Raw genomic sequence first — 19,483 nt, forward strand, 5'->3', positions numbered from 1 at the left:
CCCGGCGTCCCCATTGTAGTTGTGTCCCTGTGTCCCGGTCGTCATTTATATTCCCTGTGTCCCGGTCGTCATTTGTATCCCGGTGTCCCGGTCTGTATATACATTCGTTTTTTAGTTTTGTTTTTCTCCTTTATTTTTTTCCTTTTTTCTTTTTTTTCTTTTTTAGTTTATTTAGATTTTTAGATTTTTTAGTTTTTTTATTAGTTTTTAGTTTTTTTGTAGTTTTTACCATTTTTTTAGTTTTTTTAGTTTTTTTTTTTTACTTATGTCCTGGTCGTCATTTATACTCCCTGTGTCCCGGTCGTCATTTGTGTCTCGGTGCTTTGTTGATTGCTAATTTATATTATATTTATATTTATATTTTTTATATTTATTAATATTTTTTTAGTTTTCTTTTTCTCTTATTTTTCAGTTTTTTCCTTTTTTTTTAGTTTTTTCTTTTTTAGTTTTTAGTTTTTTTTTGTTTTTTACCTTTTTTTAGTTTTTTTAGTTTTTTAGCTTTTTTAGTTTTTTTATTAGTTTTTAGTTTTTTTTTCAGTTTTTGCCTTTTTTAGTTTTTTCAGTTTTTTTTAGTTTTTAGTTTTTTTACCTTTTTTTAGTTTTTTTAGTTTTTTAGCTTTTTTAGTTTTTTTTCTTTTTAGTTTTTTTTGTAGTTTTTACCTTTTTTAGTTTTTTTTTCTTCTTTTGTATTAGTGTGAAATAATTCAGACATCATATGCGGACAAACACGACGTCACTCGACAGACAGACAGACAGACATAACCCACAAACAACTTATTTTTATATATATTTATTCATATTTTTTTTGTTTTCTTTTTCTCTTTTATTTTTCAGTTTTTTCCTTTTTTTTAGTTTTTTTCTTTTTTAGTTTTTAGTTTTTTTTAGTTTTTTACCTTTTTTTAGTTTTTTTTAGTTTTTTTAGTTTTTTAGCTTTTTTAGTTTTTTTATTAGTTTTTATTTTTTTGTAGTTTTTGCCTTTTTTTATTTTTTTCAGTTTTTTTTAGTTATTAGATTTTTACCTTTTTTTAGTTTTTTTTAGTTTTTTAGCTTTTTTAGTTTTTTTTTCTTTTTAGTTTTTTTTTGTAGTTTTTACCTTTTTTAGTTTTTTTCTTCTTCTGTATTTGTGTGAAATAATTCAGACGTCATATGCGAACAAACATGACGTCACCTGATCCATCCACAGATCCACACACAGACAACTTATTTTTATATATATAGAAGATATATATATATATATATATATATATATATATATATATATATATATATATATATATATATATATATATATATATATATATATATATATATATATATATATAAGTGAAGGGACGAAGACACGAAGAAGGTAGCAGAAAATAGAAAATGTAATTGATGTGTTTGGTGCTTTAGTAAAACGAATTGTATTACAAATATTTTCTTTTGTACTTATTACAAAATTGAAAATAACATAAAATGGCAGTGAATCCTGGCCAGTATTTTCTAATAGGCCCACTAGGCCTTGTGGGTTTCATTATCCCCAAAGTTTCGGGGATTTCCCCGAAAATCTTGCAAAAACGGAGCGGCAAAAATGCTTGGGCCTTCAATCGTCAAAACTTTAAATCCAGTTCTGGGTGGAACAAAATCTTGTGCCGATAAGTTTTCAGCAATTAATATCATTATATGTTAAATATTTGGTTTAGTTTTATTAGTTCTTGCCAAGACTGTTAATTGATTTCGGAATAAAAAAAATATTTTGAAATAAGTAATTTTGAAAAACTTGAAACTTTGGCAATCATAAACGAACAGTAATTAATTAAAAAAAAATTCTAAAAAGAAGTTTTTTTCAAGATTTAAAGGCCGCATTAAAAATTAAGATCAGAAGAAATAAAAACTTACAATAGCTGAAACTCAAAACGATCGGATATTAAAGAATAAATAAAACCCCAAAACGAGCAGAAATTAGTAGTTGTAGTAGTAGTAGTAGAACAATTTTATTAGAAATAAACATTTCTTAATCAATAGCACAACATAAGCGAAGCTTGCGAGGCCTTGCTAAATTCAAAGAAAATAAAGAGACAATATGGAGAATAAGAAAATATGGAGAATGAGACCATATACCGAAATAAAAAAAAAAAAAAACATAAACAATACACTCCCTTGCGTGACCCCAAGACAACAAAAAAACAAAAAACAAAAAAAAAATACATAAATATTACAAACGAATAAGCTATGTAAAATTTATTTTATTTAATCTGTTTCAAAAGCATACCTACCGAGCAACTCCACACGTAAATCAAACTTAAACTGGTCAAGGCTACCTATTTCCTTGATATCTATACTCAGTTTATTCCAAATTTTTTGAAGCTCTGTAAATAAGTGAAAAAGAAGACCTACTTGAAACTAATCGAGGAGCCTCAGTATTACCTCGTATCCGAGTAATGTGGTGGTGAACATCAGACCTCTCACAAAATATTCCTGTAAAACAATCAGGAAGGCTACCTCTGTAATACCTATATATAAAAATCAACGTATAAAAATCACGTAATCCAGCTGCAGGCATTATATTTAAATCTCTATACATAGACCTCAAAGACTCCTGATTCCCAACACCACAAAAAACTCGGACAGCATTATTCTGGATCACACGGATTGGACGAACTGTCGAAGGGAAAGTACCAAGCCAAATCGACGAGCAATACGAAATTTAAGGGTGAATCAGGGAAAAATATAACAATCGTAGAACATTTGGGGGGAAAATATGTTTTAATTTGCGCTTGATACCTAAGTTACGTGACAATATTTTCGAAACTGACTTCACATGATCTTTAAATGATAGGGTTTCATCAACATTGATTCCGAGGTATTTGGTGAATCTGGTTCGTTTAATAATTCCCCGCTCCGAAATTATTTCCGTAAGCCAAGGGTAAAAATTCGGAGATCGAGAGAAAATAACAAAATTTGACTTATCTATATTCAGGTCAAGGAGGTTTATTTGAAGCCATGTACATATCCTGCTCGTTGCTGCATTTATCGTTGACATGAGCAGTTCTTCTGCAGGGGCAACACACACCAAGGTTGTATCATCAGTGAATAAGGGCATAGTAAGCTGAGTCTTACTCGGACCATTGTCAACAAAGTCGTCAATTCCGGGCATAGCTTTCACAACATGCGGTAGATCATCAATAAAAATTAAAAACAGAGTCGGACCCAGTACGGATCCTTGGAGAACCCCCCAATTAACAACATTTTTACTAGACAAAAATCCTTGTAAATTGACATACTGCTGTCTATTTTGAAGATAACTGCAAGGCAAACCCAATGTAGCACCCCTTAATCCATAAAATTCACATTTTTTTAGTAATATTCGATGGTCAACAGTGTCAAACGTCTTAATTAAGTCCAAAAAAACACCAGCTACCCTAAACTTTTTATCAAGAGCATCATTAATTATAGGAAATCGCCATTTCTGTTGTTCTACCCTTCCTGAAACCAAACTGATGTGTATGCAGAAGTTTATGACGCTCCAAATGCTCATAAATTCTAATATTAATACATTTTTCTAAGACTCGTGAAACAACAGGTAATAATGAAATTGGTCTATAATTCCCCAGATCATTCTTATTACCACCCTTAAACACAGGAGTTATTCTTGCAATTTTAAGACAATTGGGGAACTTCCCTTGCTTAAAGCAAGCATTAATAAGGGACGACGTTAATATATGTGAAGTGCTTGGAAACACGGCTTTTAAAACAAGAAGGTTAATGGAATCACTCCCAGCCGAAGAACTTTTCATCTCAAATATAATCTTACAAACTTCATCATGAGTGACAGGTCTAAGATACATTGATACATCAACAGAAGTACCCATAAAAGTCTCAAGTGGAGGATCATTATCAGAAGCTACTGTAGTACGAGAAAATCGAGCCCCAACAGTTGCAAAATGTTCCGAAAGGGCATTACAAATTACAGCAGGCTCATTCGATTTTAACCCATCACTTGTAGTAACTTCATCATGCAGAACCGGATCTGTTGAAGATATAACACTTTTAATAATTTTCCAAGTTTTAGCTGGGTTATCACAAGGATCTTTAAATTTACACTCAAAATATTTTTTCTTCGCGTTTCTCAAAAGTTTATTAAGAGCATTTCTATAATTTTTATAAACTCTTGCGCAAACTGGATCGTTTACATTCCTTATTGAATCCCTATATAACTGGTCTTTCTTATTTATGCACCGCAGAAGACTAGGTGACACCCACGGCTTTTTGGGCATCTTTTTCCTTGACCTTGTCCGATTCACTACACAAGTTTTACTCAAAATAGAGATCAATGTATCATAAAATCTTTGAAAACTAATATCTATATCATCTAGATTTTCAACTTTATTATTCCAATCAACATTAGAAATCTCCTGTTTAAACTTTTCTAAGTTACCCTGGTTGAGCACAGGTAACATACTCATTTTCAGTCTAGGACCTTGCTGCCTCGGGAAAAAAACTTTAAAACTTACCGAAATCCCAAAATGGTCAGAAACATCAGTAACAATAACCCCTGGATCTGAAAATTTAGAATTAGAAAGAATATTATCAAGTAGCTTTGCCGTTGAAGTGGTAACACGCGTACACATATTATTAGTGGGAAATAAACTATATGACATGCAAAGCTGTAGGAAATCTATAGGAGTATTCGAATTCATATTGTTAAGGTCAATATTAAAGTCCCCAAGCATGAAGAATGGGTGCGAACCAGTAGGTAGTTTATCCAAATGTTCCTCCAAAATATCCAAAAAGGCCAGTATAGACCCATATGGTGGTCTATATAGTGCAACAACATAAACATCTTTTGGCTTAAGCCTGAGCTGAAGGATAAGTGGCTCAAATAACATCTCGTGAAACAGCACTAGATCACTTCTTACCAAAACCTCGATATCGCTCCGTATATAAGCTCCAATACCTCCATGTTGACGAAATTGACGATTCCTATGATAAAATGTATACCCTGGAATATCCAAGAGAGCAGAGTTATGCTCATTTAGCCATGTTTCTGTGAGACCAATAACCTGAAAATTAAAAGATGAATTCAAACCCTGGCAGTTAAGATGGAAAACTCTGAGATCTTCAGAATCACCACCACTATTCCCAGACCTCAAACCATCCTTAAATAGGTATCTTGAATTACAAGAAACATATTGACCAGCAATCCCAATATCATAATTCCAGTGGAGCTGCTCCGTAAACATACTACCAAAATCCACAAATGAAGCTTCCAAAATTTCAAGACGGCTGTTGCCCGGGGTGCCACGATCATCATCAACCATATTCATACAGTTTTACAACAAAGTAATATGGCCTCATCTCCACAACAAAACAAAAAAGAAAAGAAAAAGAACTAAACAAGAACAAACTAGAATATAACAAACAACAAAAGAATGACACTTTCCATCTCAGTAAAAAACAAACACAAAAAGAAACAGGCCATATTTCGTTAACCCGTAACGAATCCATGTACAAGTTACCAAATACAACGGCTACTAATTATCACAATCACACACCCATAATTATTGCGACAAAATAGCAAATTTTATTTTTTATTAAATTTTGTTATTATTATTTTTAATTTATCTTTTCAATAACAAATAAACACTCACTAATTCTAACAACCGCAAAAAAAAAAAAAAAAAAAAAAATTAAGAATCCAACAAACACTTAGCATTGTACCAAGGCCCTTTAATAACACGGTTGTCCTTTTTAACAGAGGTGCTGGGTGGTAGGGTAGGAGGTACCCAGCATTCAACACCTTTATCCGTCAAACGCTTACGTAACCCCAGTAATTCCTTACGCAAAACCCGCACACGCGGTGAGACATCATCACTAATAAAAACAGACTTATAAACACCGAAATCTTTCCCTTGTAATTTTTTCGCATTACTTAGAATCAAAAAACGTGCCTGGACACTGTCCACCCTAATTTTAACAAAATTCTTGGAAGAGTGAACCACAGTGAATGGTGGCAACTTGTCAGGTGGGAGTGACAAACCAGCTACAATCACCTCAGAAACCCGAGATGCAGCCTCATTCAAGGGTACATCATTAAGGCCCCAAAACAGCAAATTATGCAACTTGTCCCGATTGTTATCAACAAGAGACTGGGACACAACCACATTCATTTCCTCATTGCATTTCTAAATCAGCTGTGACTGGGCTTCTACAATACTTTGCAGAGCTAGAAATTCCGATTTCACTGTTGCAATTTCATTGTCCGTTGCATTACTTTTATTTTCAAGCACCACAACACGACTTTTAACTGTACCCAAATCGTTCTGAATTTCAAGTACACTCTGTTTTTGGGTTTCCATGTTCACATTTATAGATTGGACCATTTCCAAAATTTTAATGATATTCTCTGCATTCGTTTTCTGGCAGTCCGCATTAACACTCGTATCCGAATTACTAGTAGAATTCATAACCGGATCCGATAGCTCAGCTTCTCTCCGGTTGCGTTTGGGTCTGGCTTTCTTTCCCATCCTGACTTAATCAAAATAATATGTCACCTGCCTTTACAAAAACTTATTTTTTACCCACGCTAGTTTACAGCGTGCAATTTGCATAAACCGTTAAAAGGGCACGGCTAACACCACATCAGGGTTCCTCAGGAACTAGCTCGAACGCAGAACTCACTCCTTTATATCCAAGATTATATTGTAAAAATTAATTTAAGCAATTATCACGCTATTATTCACATAAGTCTACAACATGGCATAGCAACCGTTGTATCCGGGCAAAAGCAGTCAAACAAGTTTATTCATTGACTGCTGAATGCGAACTGATTATGTACTGATTAAGTACATAATCACACCAAAAAAAAAACATACAACAGGGACAATTATAAATGAATAAATAAATTTAAAACAAGCAAAGCTTAAATTGAGTATGTAATTCAAGCTTGAACCGAACAAAACTCACTACATACAAGAGTTTGGGTTTCGTCACCTTCTCTCACTGTAAAAGTCTAAAACCTGTAAAATTTTAAAAGGCGCTTCACTGAAAGCGAATTATATTACAAATACTATCTACTCTTGTTATTACAGCATTGAATTTAAAAATAAGAATTACAGTAAATACAATCTTGAGCAGATGATTTTTCAACAATTAATATAATTATATATAGACTCTAAATTTGATTTTTTTTTTTGTATTTTACAAGACTGTTCAAGAAACATGTAGTTTTCAGTAAAGCACCAATGACGCAGTGGGTCTTAGACTTTTACAGTGAGAGAAGGAGTAAAACCCAAACTCTTGTTTATAGTGATTTTCGTTCGTTTCAAGCTTGATCTGCATATTCAATTTAAGTTTCACTCTTTTTAAGATTTATTTATTCATTTATATTAGTTCCTATTGTATGTTTGTTTGCTATGATTGTTTATTTAATTTCTGTTCGTTTTGGGTTTCATTTATACTTCAATAGCAAATAGTTTTGTTAGTTTTAAGCTTAATTTGTACTCGTTTTAAGATTTATTTATTCAATCATATTGGTGCATGTTGTGGATTTTTTTTTTGCTATGATTGCTTATTTTTGGATCTCATTTATCCTTTAATGGTAATTTTCGATCGTTTTGAGTTTGAATTATTGTAGATTTCTATTTCTTCTGATCTTAATTTTGATACGGCCTTTACTTTTCTTTAAAAAACGTCTATCTCGGAAAGTTCTTTTTAATTAGTAATAAAACATATTCATGTATAATTGTGTTAAGTTCAAAGTAATAGATACTGTCATGGATGAATAAACAAAACCTAAAGTAAAGAGAAGCAAAAATGTCAATCATCAAGTCAATCTTAAAATGAACATAAGGTAGCGTAAGTACAAGTGGGGGTTCTCCTTCACAATATCTCTAAGGGTGAGAGTACTATTTGGGTTTTACTGGTTACAAAATGCGTTTTAAAATACTGTTAATTTGTTTGTCAAAATGTTAGCAACAAATTAATTTTCCAAATAATTTCTTTCGCTACTTTTGATGGTTCAAAAGGATTTCTGTGTCCATGCTTCTCCCCTTGCTCCCGCTTATTCAAAAGCATAAAACATTCTTAAAATTCATATCTCAAAAATTTATGTGAAGAAGTACAAGTGTGCTTCGGTTGATAATTTGGTTGAATGTCTCTCTACTGGTTATACCATGAAATAGCAATTTGAAACATGGCAAGTTTCTCCTTTTGAGGCTCAACTTGAGCGTGAAAACAATCAAAGATTGCTCCTTGAAAAGTTTCTAAGGGGATCTTTTCTGAGGGTTAGAGTGGTTGGCACGTTACGCTTGGGATCCTTTATCCACCAGGACAGGGGTTCAAGTCCTAATGTCGCTGTTTGTTTGGTTTGGACCTGGGGTCTGTGGTGTAACTCTGAAAACTCAACCAGAGTCAACTCAGCTCTAAATGGGTACCTGGAGAAATCTGTGGAAGGCAAACAGGAACGGTGCGTAAGAACAGAGGATGGCTGGCCCCAGCCTCCCATTGCTCTTCCTGGCTGAAGGACCATGAAACAAAAATCAGCACTGTCAGTAAGGTCTATAAAGTCCAATGCAGTAATCTCTACCTTTTACTTACTCTGTTAACTTAACAAAATGAGACATTCTATGCGTAGTGTATTTTATTTAAGTTAGTTCTTTCATTCATGAATGTTTAAAACCTAACATATGCTTCATTTCAGGAATTATTGCCATTTTTGGAAATATAACAGTCCTGCGGATTTTTTCTAAGTTCAAATCTCTTCGATCCCCAGCTAATTGTTTGATTATGAACCTTGCTATTGCTGACCTGTGTTTGATGCTCTCTATGATGCCCGAATGCATTATTAACTTTTTCTTAGGTGGGCCTTGGATCTTTGGAAAACTAGCATGTGAAATTCATGGTTTTTCAGGTCAGTTTTCTTGTTTTCTATCATGGATGTCAAGGTGTTTCTTCCATATTTTCCTGTGATTGTTTCTTGTAAGACTATTATTAACCAATCATTCTTCTAAATTAGTTACTAAATTAAGTTTTTGGGAAAAATGAGTTTCCAAAATACTGTGTTTGGTCCCTCCTTTCGATTCCTTAGACATTTAATCTCAAGATAGTAGAGTATCCAGCAATCGTTTGAACATCACAAATTTGAATCCAGACTGTTATCAATTGCATTACGAAGCAACTCATAGACTATTCAGCTTGGGTCATTTATAATGAGCAACGATTAAAGATTTAGGTAATAATTTGTTAAACTAAAATAATTTAGATTGCAGCACGGGTATTCAACTGACATGGGTTGTATGAAGTGTGATTTGTTAGAAATCAAAAACAACCCTTTGATTTGGAAAAACGTTTAACTTAAAAAAAAATAATATAGAAGGTAAAGTTTTCTTTGTTTTTTGTCGATAAAAGAAAAATATAACAATAACTCAACACAGTTGTTGCATCTTCCCCGTTCAAAGTGAACACGCTTGAAACACAAGGGACAAATAAAATGAGCCGACAGACATGGAAATTAAGATTTATAAGGACGTCCTCCCCCTCTCTGACATTTGCACGGGGATTTTCTATATAACCGTGACCTCCGTGTTAAGGAACTTTGGTCTAGAACCACGACCTGTAAAGCAACATGACATTTATTTGGCCTGTAAGTTCTAGCTACAGCTCAAGTAAAGAGAAAGAAACCTCCCTTGAAGTGGAAAAACTCTTGCAAAGGAATAGTAGTGTTCTGTAATTTTTGTTTATGAACTATTGACTAAACAAGTCACAAACAGTGATAGGAAAAAGTTGATGGATAAAAAACTTGCCGTGTAAAAGAAAATATATGCCTTTATTTGACCCTTTTCATCTCGTTAAATTCGGTAGAAGAGGAATTAAAAAGAAAAATACAAAGACTAAAGTATTTCTTGAACTTTGGTTGGGAAATTAGTTGAAATACCAAGACCCTTGGTCATGGAGGGTGAAACCTCATTTCTCGAGAGAAGGTTGATTCTCACATGTGTTACAAAGCACCAGGTATTAGTTTACTTTGAGGGCCCTTTGGTTTGTTGATTTGGGGGGGGGGAGAGGTATTATATTTAAAAAGCACAAAAAGGGTAAACTACTATATGAACAGAAAAGAAATTATTGAAAAACTGCGAAAATGTTGAAATTTGAGAGCTAGTTTGAAAGTTGCACGGGGTAATCATTATGAATTTAGAACTTCTTTATTTTAAGAAGTTTTAAGTTCATTGCAAGTCCTTATAATATATATGATAAAACTAAATATTTGCCAAGTTTTATAACACTCTTTCAGGCTCGTCTGTAGGCTTTCCACTCCCTTATCATGCAGTTTATGGAGGGCTTTGATCTTTGCGGATAACAAATAGTTTTTCTTTTATTAATAATGAAGAATGAAGTTGACAATTAATAATTTTTATTTCTTTCCAGGTGCTTTATTTGGTTACCTGCAAATGTTTACGCTAACTGTTATATCTTGGGACAGATACAATGTGATAGTAAATGGTGTGTCTGGCAATCCTCTTACTTACCAAAAGGCAATCTCCCTTATTCTATTCGGCTGGATATATTCGACTGCTTGGGCAGTTTGCCCATTTGTTGGATGGGGTGGGTATGCAGTTGACGGGATTCTGGCCACGTTAGTATTGTCACTGTTTATTAGCCAAGATAATGCTTTTGGGTAATTGTATTGCGAGAGCAGCACTTTGGTTTTGTTGTGTTTTTTTCTTTTCTTTTTTCCTAGCACCCCGTTTTCAGCTTATTCCTAAAAAGCGGTAAGGGTCTAACCTCTGTAGTTTTTACAGACAGTGTGGACCTTACGTCGGATTGATGAATATGATTTTGCATTTTGGAAACCTTCGTAGAACTCTTGCCTGGGGCCAAAATCTATTGTTTCTACCCATTTTATGTTTGTAGTTTCAGCTGAGTTATCATTCGGTTTTTTGCACTTGGGATTGCGGTAGAGAAATGGTGTCAGATATGCCTCTTAAATTTTGAAAGTTCTCTCATTACTAAAGAAATTAGAGTTCATCCTTTGCTTCTTTCTAAGTGATGACGCTAGAAACTTGGCCTACGGCAAAGTCACCTTTTGAACTAGGACATTTTTTTTCGACGGCAGTCGATAGCTCTTGATGAGCTGATCAATGATGATGTCATCCACTTTTTGGTAAAAAAATTCCCTCATGAGATATACTAGTTTGAGAGTTTAAAGGGGTTGACAACTTCAGTAGTAAGGTACACTCTGAAACCGAAAATAGGCCAATACAGAAATAATATCAGATGTGTCTATTAAACTTTAGAAGTTTTCTCATTCTTAAGGAAATTAGAGGTTATCCTTTGCTCCTTTCGAAGTGATAGCGTGAGAAACTCGGCCTACGGCAAAAAGTCAACTTTTAAACTAAGACAGCTATATTTTTTCCCGACAGCAGCCGACGGCTCTTGATGAGCTGATCAAAGTGTATATCATTCATTTTTTGGTAGAATAATTTCGTCATGAGATATACCAGTTTGTGAGTTTAAAGGGGTTGACAACTTCAGTAGTAAGGTGCACACTGAAACCAAAAATAGGCCGATACCAATAGTGTTACAAATAGGGGAGTTCTAAGGAACTTTCGGCTATTAGCTCATAATTATCATTGGCAATGAGGGGTCCAAAACTTGTGCTAATTGGTGTACTTGGTATTTGTTTCCGGTGTATTTGATGGTAAGATCTATTTGGTTCCAGTGGTAAGACATGTAGGGAACTTGTAAGTAATAATTGGCTGTTAGGCTAAAATTATCTTCAGCGATGAGGGGTTTGCAACTTTCGCTATTTGTAATTAGGGGTTTGCAATTTTTGTGAGTTGGTGTACCTAGTATTAATTTAAGATCCTTATAGATTAAAAACTTCAGCGTTTACCAAAGTATTGCTCTCGCAACTCATTACTCGGCGAAGCCGAATAAGGGTTGCTGCAACACCTCACGCTGCCTAAACAACGTAGATCTAATTTGATTCAAGATTCGTCAGCTTTTAAGCGCTAATGCCTTCAATTGGAATGCCTGAAATCAGCCAGGAAAAAATATTCAATAAAATTTATTCTAATAGATAGTGTATTATTTTCATGTTCTGATCCAGGAATGTTTAAGTTAGAACCACAGGGCTATCCCATAGAGTGTTGGGCCAAGATTCGACTTGCATCTAACCGTACGTAGGCCTATAGGCCCTGATTTTACTTCCATATTTTGTTTTATGTACAGCAAGTCAAATTATCAGTAAGAATAGCCCTCCCAGATTTTTGAATTTGCTGAAATCGGTTTATAAAAAGAAATAGCTAGTAACCAAACAGCGTGGCATTCCAAAGTATGTTTAGTTCAATAATTCCTCACTATTTTCAGGCATGTTTATCAATTCTGCTCTATGCAAAGGTATACGCAAAGAAATTTCTTAGATGCAAAGATTTTAACATGTAACATCAGACTCAGCGCTAAAACCGATGCGTCTCTGATATACTTTTTCTTGTGCACCCTGGTCACTTCGAATAGAGCAATTAATTTTAGAAACTTGGGGCTCTTTCAAAATGAGATTGAAAGAGCCGGCACCCTTTTTTTAGGGTGGGCAATCGACCGATCAACAAGCAGCCTGTGTCCCATGTTTTTTTTTTGTATTAGGGCAACTCTGTAGCCCCCCTCCTCCTGGCATTGGTTTAAAATTTCAAGCCTGCCATTTTCCTCAGAAACATAAAAAAAATCCCCAAAAAGTTCCTCCGTGAGGACTGAAACAACACCGCCCAGGGGCAGGGCTTTTACCAATAGCCCATTACTCACTGATATATCTTAATGGATAAAATGGGCATGTTGCACATTATTAAAGCTGGGATTATACAGAGAATTTAAATCTATATGGTTCAATGAAGTGATTGGTCCTGTGAATCCTCCATCCATCGCCCTCTCTCTCCACCGCCAACTTTAACAGAATATTTGGCATGTTATACGTTGTTTAAACCTCAATTTTACCCGGAATTCCAGTCCGTATGACTAGAGGGGGAAAAGCTGGCCCGTAACCAGATAAGTCGTAACTTGGTGCTGAAACCAGCTTGATCCCTGATGTGTATCGAGTTGATGGAGAACCGACGAAATCCTTAACTACTCTCTTAAGTCCCTTCCCCCTTTCCATGTCAACGTTTTATCGGAAAGGTAGGCACGTTACAACCTCTTTGATCTGGGGTCGACTAGAGTTAATCAATTATTCTTAGGCTGTATGGTCAGAGACATAAAGTCAACCAGTATCATCTCCAACAAATTTACTGCCAAATAAACAAATTTCGCCTGTGGAAACCTGTCCCCTCTGTCGCCATGGCCTCATTTAAATGACCAATGAGATTCAAGTTTATCAAAGACCTTTTGTGTAAATGTCGAAGAAGGGTCTTACGCATCAGAATAACGGATTTTGCACCGTCTTAGTGCAAAAACCAGCCTACTGAGTGCGAAAAAAGACCAAACCCAGCTAAGGTAGTTTTGTACAGTTACTATGGACTGACTTGGTCCAACACCAAGTTGTGTCTCTAATCAAGGTTAAATTTAGCAAAGTTTGGACTTGGTGAAACAAAGAGTTAAGTTTTGACTCTGTTTCAAAGCAAGCAAAGTCCAAGTTCTAGGATTTTGCAACATAGATTAAGAGTAACGAAACACAAATAAGAGCTAAGTCCGGTTCCAGGGTAAAAAGGATTATTAAAGCGCCAAGTTCTGTATTTTACATTATTTTCGTGACCTGCGATGGAGCAAAAACAAACCAGGTCTTAGCTGTCACCCAGATTAAAAATTTCCTTAAAAAGCCGAAAAGATAAAAATTGAAATAGCTGTGATAAGTGGAGAAAACCGATAATGGATGGAAGAAATATAGGCATAAATAATATACTATGCAAAACAACAAACAGGGCAAGACTAATTACGGTATGCGCGGCATGCAATCAAAGTAACCACAAATTATGTTTGCGACAATTTTTTTGACTGGCAGGATTAATTTGTCATGCTTCTATGGGTTGTCTAAACACCCAGAACCAAACTGAATAGGTACAGTGCCTTAATTAATTTTTTTTGTGCATTTTTCGGGCGCTTCGGGTAAACCCCCCAAGCCCCCCACGCGCGTAAGTCGTTACGTGCCATATTAGTTACGCACCATTGTAGTTGTGTCCCTGTGTTCCACCTGTGAATATAGATCCGTATATATATATATATGTTTTGAACAACATAAAACTTGCGAATATACAACATTCTTCGCTGTCTCATTGTCTGTGCATATACAAAGCCTTATATACTTATAATGACGTCATATGCAAACCCTCTTTTTAAAAACAGACAAAAATGCATACATACAACTTATATTTATATAGATAGATAGATAGATAGATATACATATACACTGTAAATTAACTACGTAAAATTTCCGAATATACAACATTCTTCGCTGTCCCATTGTCTGTGCATATAAATAGATTGTCAGGTTTACTGACTCTTGAACATGCAACACATAATTGTCCATTGGAAAAACAATCCGTATTCAGATCTATACCTCATTATTCTAATGATGTGTCCCTGTGTCCCGGTCGTCATTTATATTCCCTGTGTCCCGGTTGTCATTTGTGTCCTGGTGTCCCAGTTTGTAATTTCTCTTTTAGTGTCCCGGTCGTCATTTATATTCCCTGTGTCCCGGTCGTCATTTGTGTCCCGGTGTCCCTGTCTGTAATTTCTATTCGAACAATCCCTGTGTCCTGGTTGTCATTTATATATCCCGCCTGTGCCCCCGGCCTAACCGTTGTAGTTGTGTCCCTGTGTCCCGGTCGTCATTTATATTCCCTGTGTCCTGGCCGTGATTTGTGGCCGGGTGTCCCAGTCTGTATTCTCTCTTTGAGGTTCCCGGTCGTCATTTATATTCCCTGTGTCCCGGTCTAAACCTTCCTGTGAAAAACATTCAGAAATTAATCATTTTTCTATTTGCTATTTGCTGTTCAAATTGCTGTTAAATTTGCTATTTAGCAAATTTTTTCCGACTGAAAGTAAGGAGCGACACTAAAACTTAAAACAAACAGAAATTGCTCGATATATGGGAGGGGATGGCCAATCATCTAGCTGCCAGTTGTTACACTAGAGTTTTCTAATGCTATAAAAAAATCTTAACGTTCGTTTCACCAATCATGTTCCAAAGGTTGGCCTAAAAACTCTATTTCGTGATATTTGACGATTAAGGTTTGACTCTTCACGAGGGATTTTCTCTTCACGAGGGAAAACTTTTTTTTATTGGTAGGACGGATCTTACGGGGAGAGGGGGGGGGGTTGAGACCTTATTGGCAAAAACAGTAGGAAATTAAATTTAAAAGACATTTTTTTTTTCAAATCAAACAGTTCGTGGTAACGAACTGTTCGTGTTTTAATGCTGATTTTAAATATATAAGTTTCATTAAGTTTAGTCTTACTGATCCAAAGTTAAGAGCCTGAGAAAATTTGCACTATTTTCGAAAATAGGGGGAAACATCCCTCATAAGTCATAGAATCTTAACAAAAATCAAACAGTCAGATTCAGCGTAACAGAAAACCCTTATTTGTTTTTTGTTTTTTTTCCCTAGGGGTGATCGTATCGATCCAGTGGTCCTAGAATTTTACATGAGGGCTCATTCGAACGAAAATGAAAAGTTCTAGTACCCTTTTTAAGTGACGACAAAAATTGGAGGACACTTAGGCCCCCTCCCACGCTCATTTTTCCCTAAAGTCGTTGGATCAAAATTCCGAGATAGCCATTCTATTCAAAATAGTAGAAAAACCTTATAACTATGTCTTTGGGGACGACTTACTCCCCCACAGTCCCCGCGGGAGGGGCTGTAAGTTACAAACTTTGACCAGTGTTTGCATATAGTAATGGTTATTGGAAAGTGTACAGACGTTTTCAGGGGGATTTTTGGTTGGGGAGAGAGGTTAAGAAGAGGGGGTTATGTGGGGGAAACTTTCCAAAGAGGAATTTGTCATTGGGGAAGAAAATTTCCATGAAGGGGGCGCAGCATTTTCTAGCATTATTTAAAAAAACAACGAAAAAATAAATATGATTTTTTTTTCAACTGAAAGTAAGGAGCAGGATTAAAACTTAAACCGAACAGAAAATATTACGCATATAAAGTGGTTCACCTCTTCTTAATACCTCATTCTTTACGCTTAAGTGTTTTTAGTAATTTCAACTATTTATTCTACGGCCTTTGTGATTCAGGGGTCATTCTTAAGGAATTAGGACAAAAGCGCAAGGTATTAACGAGTGGGCTAACCCTCTCATATACGTAATAAAAACATATGAATATACAAGTTTGTTACGTAAGCTAATTCGTAAGTTACGTATATCTTTTACTAATGAAAAAGTTCGTAAAAAACTAAAAGTTTTAGTTCCCTTTTAAAGTATCCGAAAAATTGGAGAGTAAATGGGTCTCCTTCCCCTCCTTTTTTTTCAAAATCGTTCCATCAAAACTATGGGAAAGCCATTTAGCCAAATAAATAAATATGCAAATTTCACTTTAATTATTCATCTGAGGAGAGCTAAAATTTAAACATGGATTCACTAAAAAACATTCAGAATTTTTTTTTTAAACTGAAAGTAAGGAGCGACATTAAAACTTAAGATGAACAGAGATTACTTCGAAAGGGGCTTCTCCCTCTTCAACGCCTCGGTCTAAACACTAAAGTTTGACTCTTTCTCACAATTCTGCTCTTTAAAAATATAAAAAAAACTTTACCGTAAAGAGCGGGGCATCGAAGAGGGAGCAGCCCGTTTCATATACGAAGTACTTTCTGTTCGTTTTAAGTTTTAATGTCACTCCTTACTTTCAGTTCAAAGAACTTTTTTTTTTAATTTATTCTTATAGGTTTAATAGGATAAGCAAAACCCTCGCATAATTGAATAAATTTTTTTTAACAGAATGCTGAAGATAAACATTAAAGTCAATTCATAATTTTTTTTTAGATATTGTTTTTCGTTAGCGAAAAGTACTTGTTGACGCCTAGATCATTTAAAAACTATAAAAACAGGCACACATAAAACGAAGTACATTCACTCTGTGTGTTTCTCCAAAATCTGGAGATGCCCCGCATAATTTGGTATATTTCCCATATATTTTATACTTTTGGGGGGATTTTGAACTTTTTCCAAATGTGTCTCTGCTCTGAAGGATCGGGGGTAGAGTGTAGATACTCCTCAATAGTTTATTAAGTGAACCTAAAAGTCTTAATTGAGGGGAAACTGCGTTATGTGTTGCCACACTCAATTTTTTGCCACAACACAGTGAAGTTTGAAAGATTTATAGAAATACTTCTCATTCAAACTCAATGACCCCTTTGTTCTAACAGTCTTTCTTAAAGAATCATGACGAAAAATCAACTTTGCTGGATAAAGCAACGGCCGAGGAAGGGCTCCCTTCATTTAGAAAATAATTTCTGTTTGTCTTGAGTTTTAGTAAGACCCCGACAATTGGGTGTTCAGATAGGGATGAAAATTGGTAATTATTTTTAATATCGATGACGCACGCAAAATTATAAAAGATGACAAATGACTCCAAACAGCAAAAAAAGCATGGAAAAGTAACCACAAAAATAACATTGATTAGCAAACAAAAATGCTGCATAAAGAGGTCTGTGGTTAGAAGATAAAGCAAAAGAAAACTCGATAATTTAACGTGTATAAGTCTGTGAAGGATGAAGAGGATGGAGGAACTAACAGGTGCAAAAATACACAGGATGCCAGATGATCCTGAATGGCTAAAGAAAATGGCATGGAACAAGAAAAAACAAAATTATATTGAATCGCAAACAAAATGTGATTTAAAATTAAAGAATAACATAATAATTATGCAACTGCGTAATTTGAATATTTCAGAAATTATCAAATTACGCAGATAAGCTATTAAAAACGATAAGCATGTCAAACCCTGTTGTATTTGTTTATCTAAACACACACAAAAAATAGTAATATAAGGAACACAGTTAACCAAGCTTATTTCAAAATTATTAATGAAAATTGACCGATTATTTAACATGTAATAATATCAATTCCTGGAAGTCTTATCTATTTATGATGCATTAATATTATAAAAGAAAAAAGTTTAGAAATCAATTTGTTTTCAGTAAAGTTCAAATGAGCTTCTGGTTCTTAGAAGGCTTTGGGAAAACTTACCCTACGTCCATATTTGCAGCAATTTCTGTGTTTTGTCAGTTGTAAGTTTCAAATGGTGTTTGTGCCTTAGATTATTTTAATTGAATTTCTTTATATTAAGCAGCGAGGAAAAAACACATCAGTAACTAGGTATTCTTTAGAAAAGAAACAAATCCCAGCTTGAAGGATTATACCAACAGGGGCAGATCCATTGGAAAGTAGAGACTGTGGCCCCAAAAGCTTCTGGCGCCCTCATTTGTGTACTTTTCTCTTTTTTGTTCATTATTTTTAACGGTACTTTTCAAGTTGGTCAGTTGTTGGCACCCTTTTTAGAACCTCTCCCCTAAGATTTTGCTCTAGATTCGCCTTTGTGTAACAAGAACACTTTTTATCTAACGGACAGCTGTCAATTTCATCTGAATTTTCCTATTTTTTCACAATAAAGAATAAATTTTATTTATCATCTCCCTCTATGACAAAATATAAAACTTAAAGATAGTAAATAACATACCATTTCCTCTTTTGGGTAAAGTAAAACAAAATAGAAACTGAAGAAATTTATTAAAAGTTAAAAAAGTACACAACCATATTCCTTTTAAAACAGATAAATAATAAACGCCAATCTCGGTATTTGAAAATATGTCTTACTGTCTTTGTGAAACAAAGTTTTTATGTCTTTGGGGCCAATTTGCGTCTTATTTCCTTGGCCAAATGTGAAGAAAATAAATTAACAAATTAAAAAGTTAGAAGACAAAAACATGTGTTTTATTTATTCACAGAATAAAAATTGTCTCAAGTCAGATGGAAACGATATAAAAAATTGATTCAAACATAAGAAAAAAATTGAATAAAATAACGAAGATGCAACCTTCCTTGCGACAGGCGGGATTGAACCTTAAGCCCTTCATCAGGAGCCATGACCTCATCCACTGCGCTATCACAAGGTATTTCGTATGTTGATTTTTAATCTAAACTATTCACTTTTAATCAAAGAAATTATAAAGGATGATGAACACTCGTTGTAAGTTATCTAGCAATGCATACAAATATGTAGCTTTTAGCAATTCGGGTTGTCATATACATTCTTCAAAATCTAGAGAAGGGAGACAAATTGTCATTGTCTCATAATATTGCTTTTGTCATAATTTTCCCGATCTTCTGTCTCTTGCTCTTTAAACAAAAGCATTTTAATGCTGTAAAAAGTGGTTCTATTCCAACTCACTTGCCTTTTTGTTTTAGTAGTCGTTTTGAAACAATTTGAGTAAACTTTAGCCTAAAAAGAGAGGTCTCGTGCGCAAAGAAGTTCTATGTTGTTAATGAGAATCACGCCATCAGATGTAGCATATTCAA

At 34.6% G+C, this 19,483-nt stretch overlaps 1 protein-coding gene across 2 annotated transcripts in view; it reads left to right on the forward strand.

The window, feature by feature from the left end:
* LOC136033708 (compound eye opsin BCRH2-like) overlaps positions 1-19,483 on the forward strand; it is a 54,759-nt gene that overhangs the window by 21,805 nt on the left and 13,471 nt on the right. For both annotated transcript variants that reach the window (XM_065714578.1, XM_065714579.1), the window contains exons 3-4: positions 8,681-8,890; positions 10,405-10,612. In XM_065714578.1, the coding sequence (XP_065570650.1) occupies positions 8,681-8,890; positions 10,405-10,612 (418 nt within the window). The remainder of the gene's footprint in view (positions 1-8,680; positions 8,891-10,404; positions 10,613-19,483) is intronic.

The sequence above is a fragment of the Artemia franciscana genome, chromosome 12 (assembly GCF_032884065.1).
Source record: "Artemia franciscana chromosome 12, ASM3288406v1, whole genome shotgun sequence".
NCBI classification, from domain to species: domain Eukaryota; kingdom Metazoa; phylum Arthropoda; class Branchiopoda; order Anostraca; family Artemiidae; genus Artemia; species Artemia franciscana.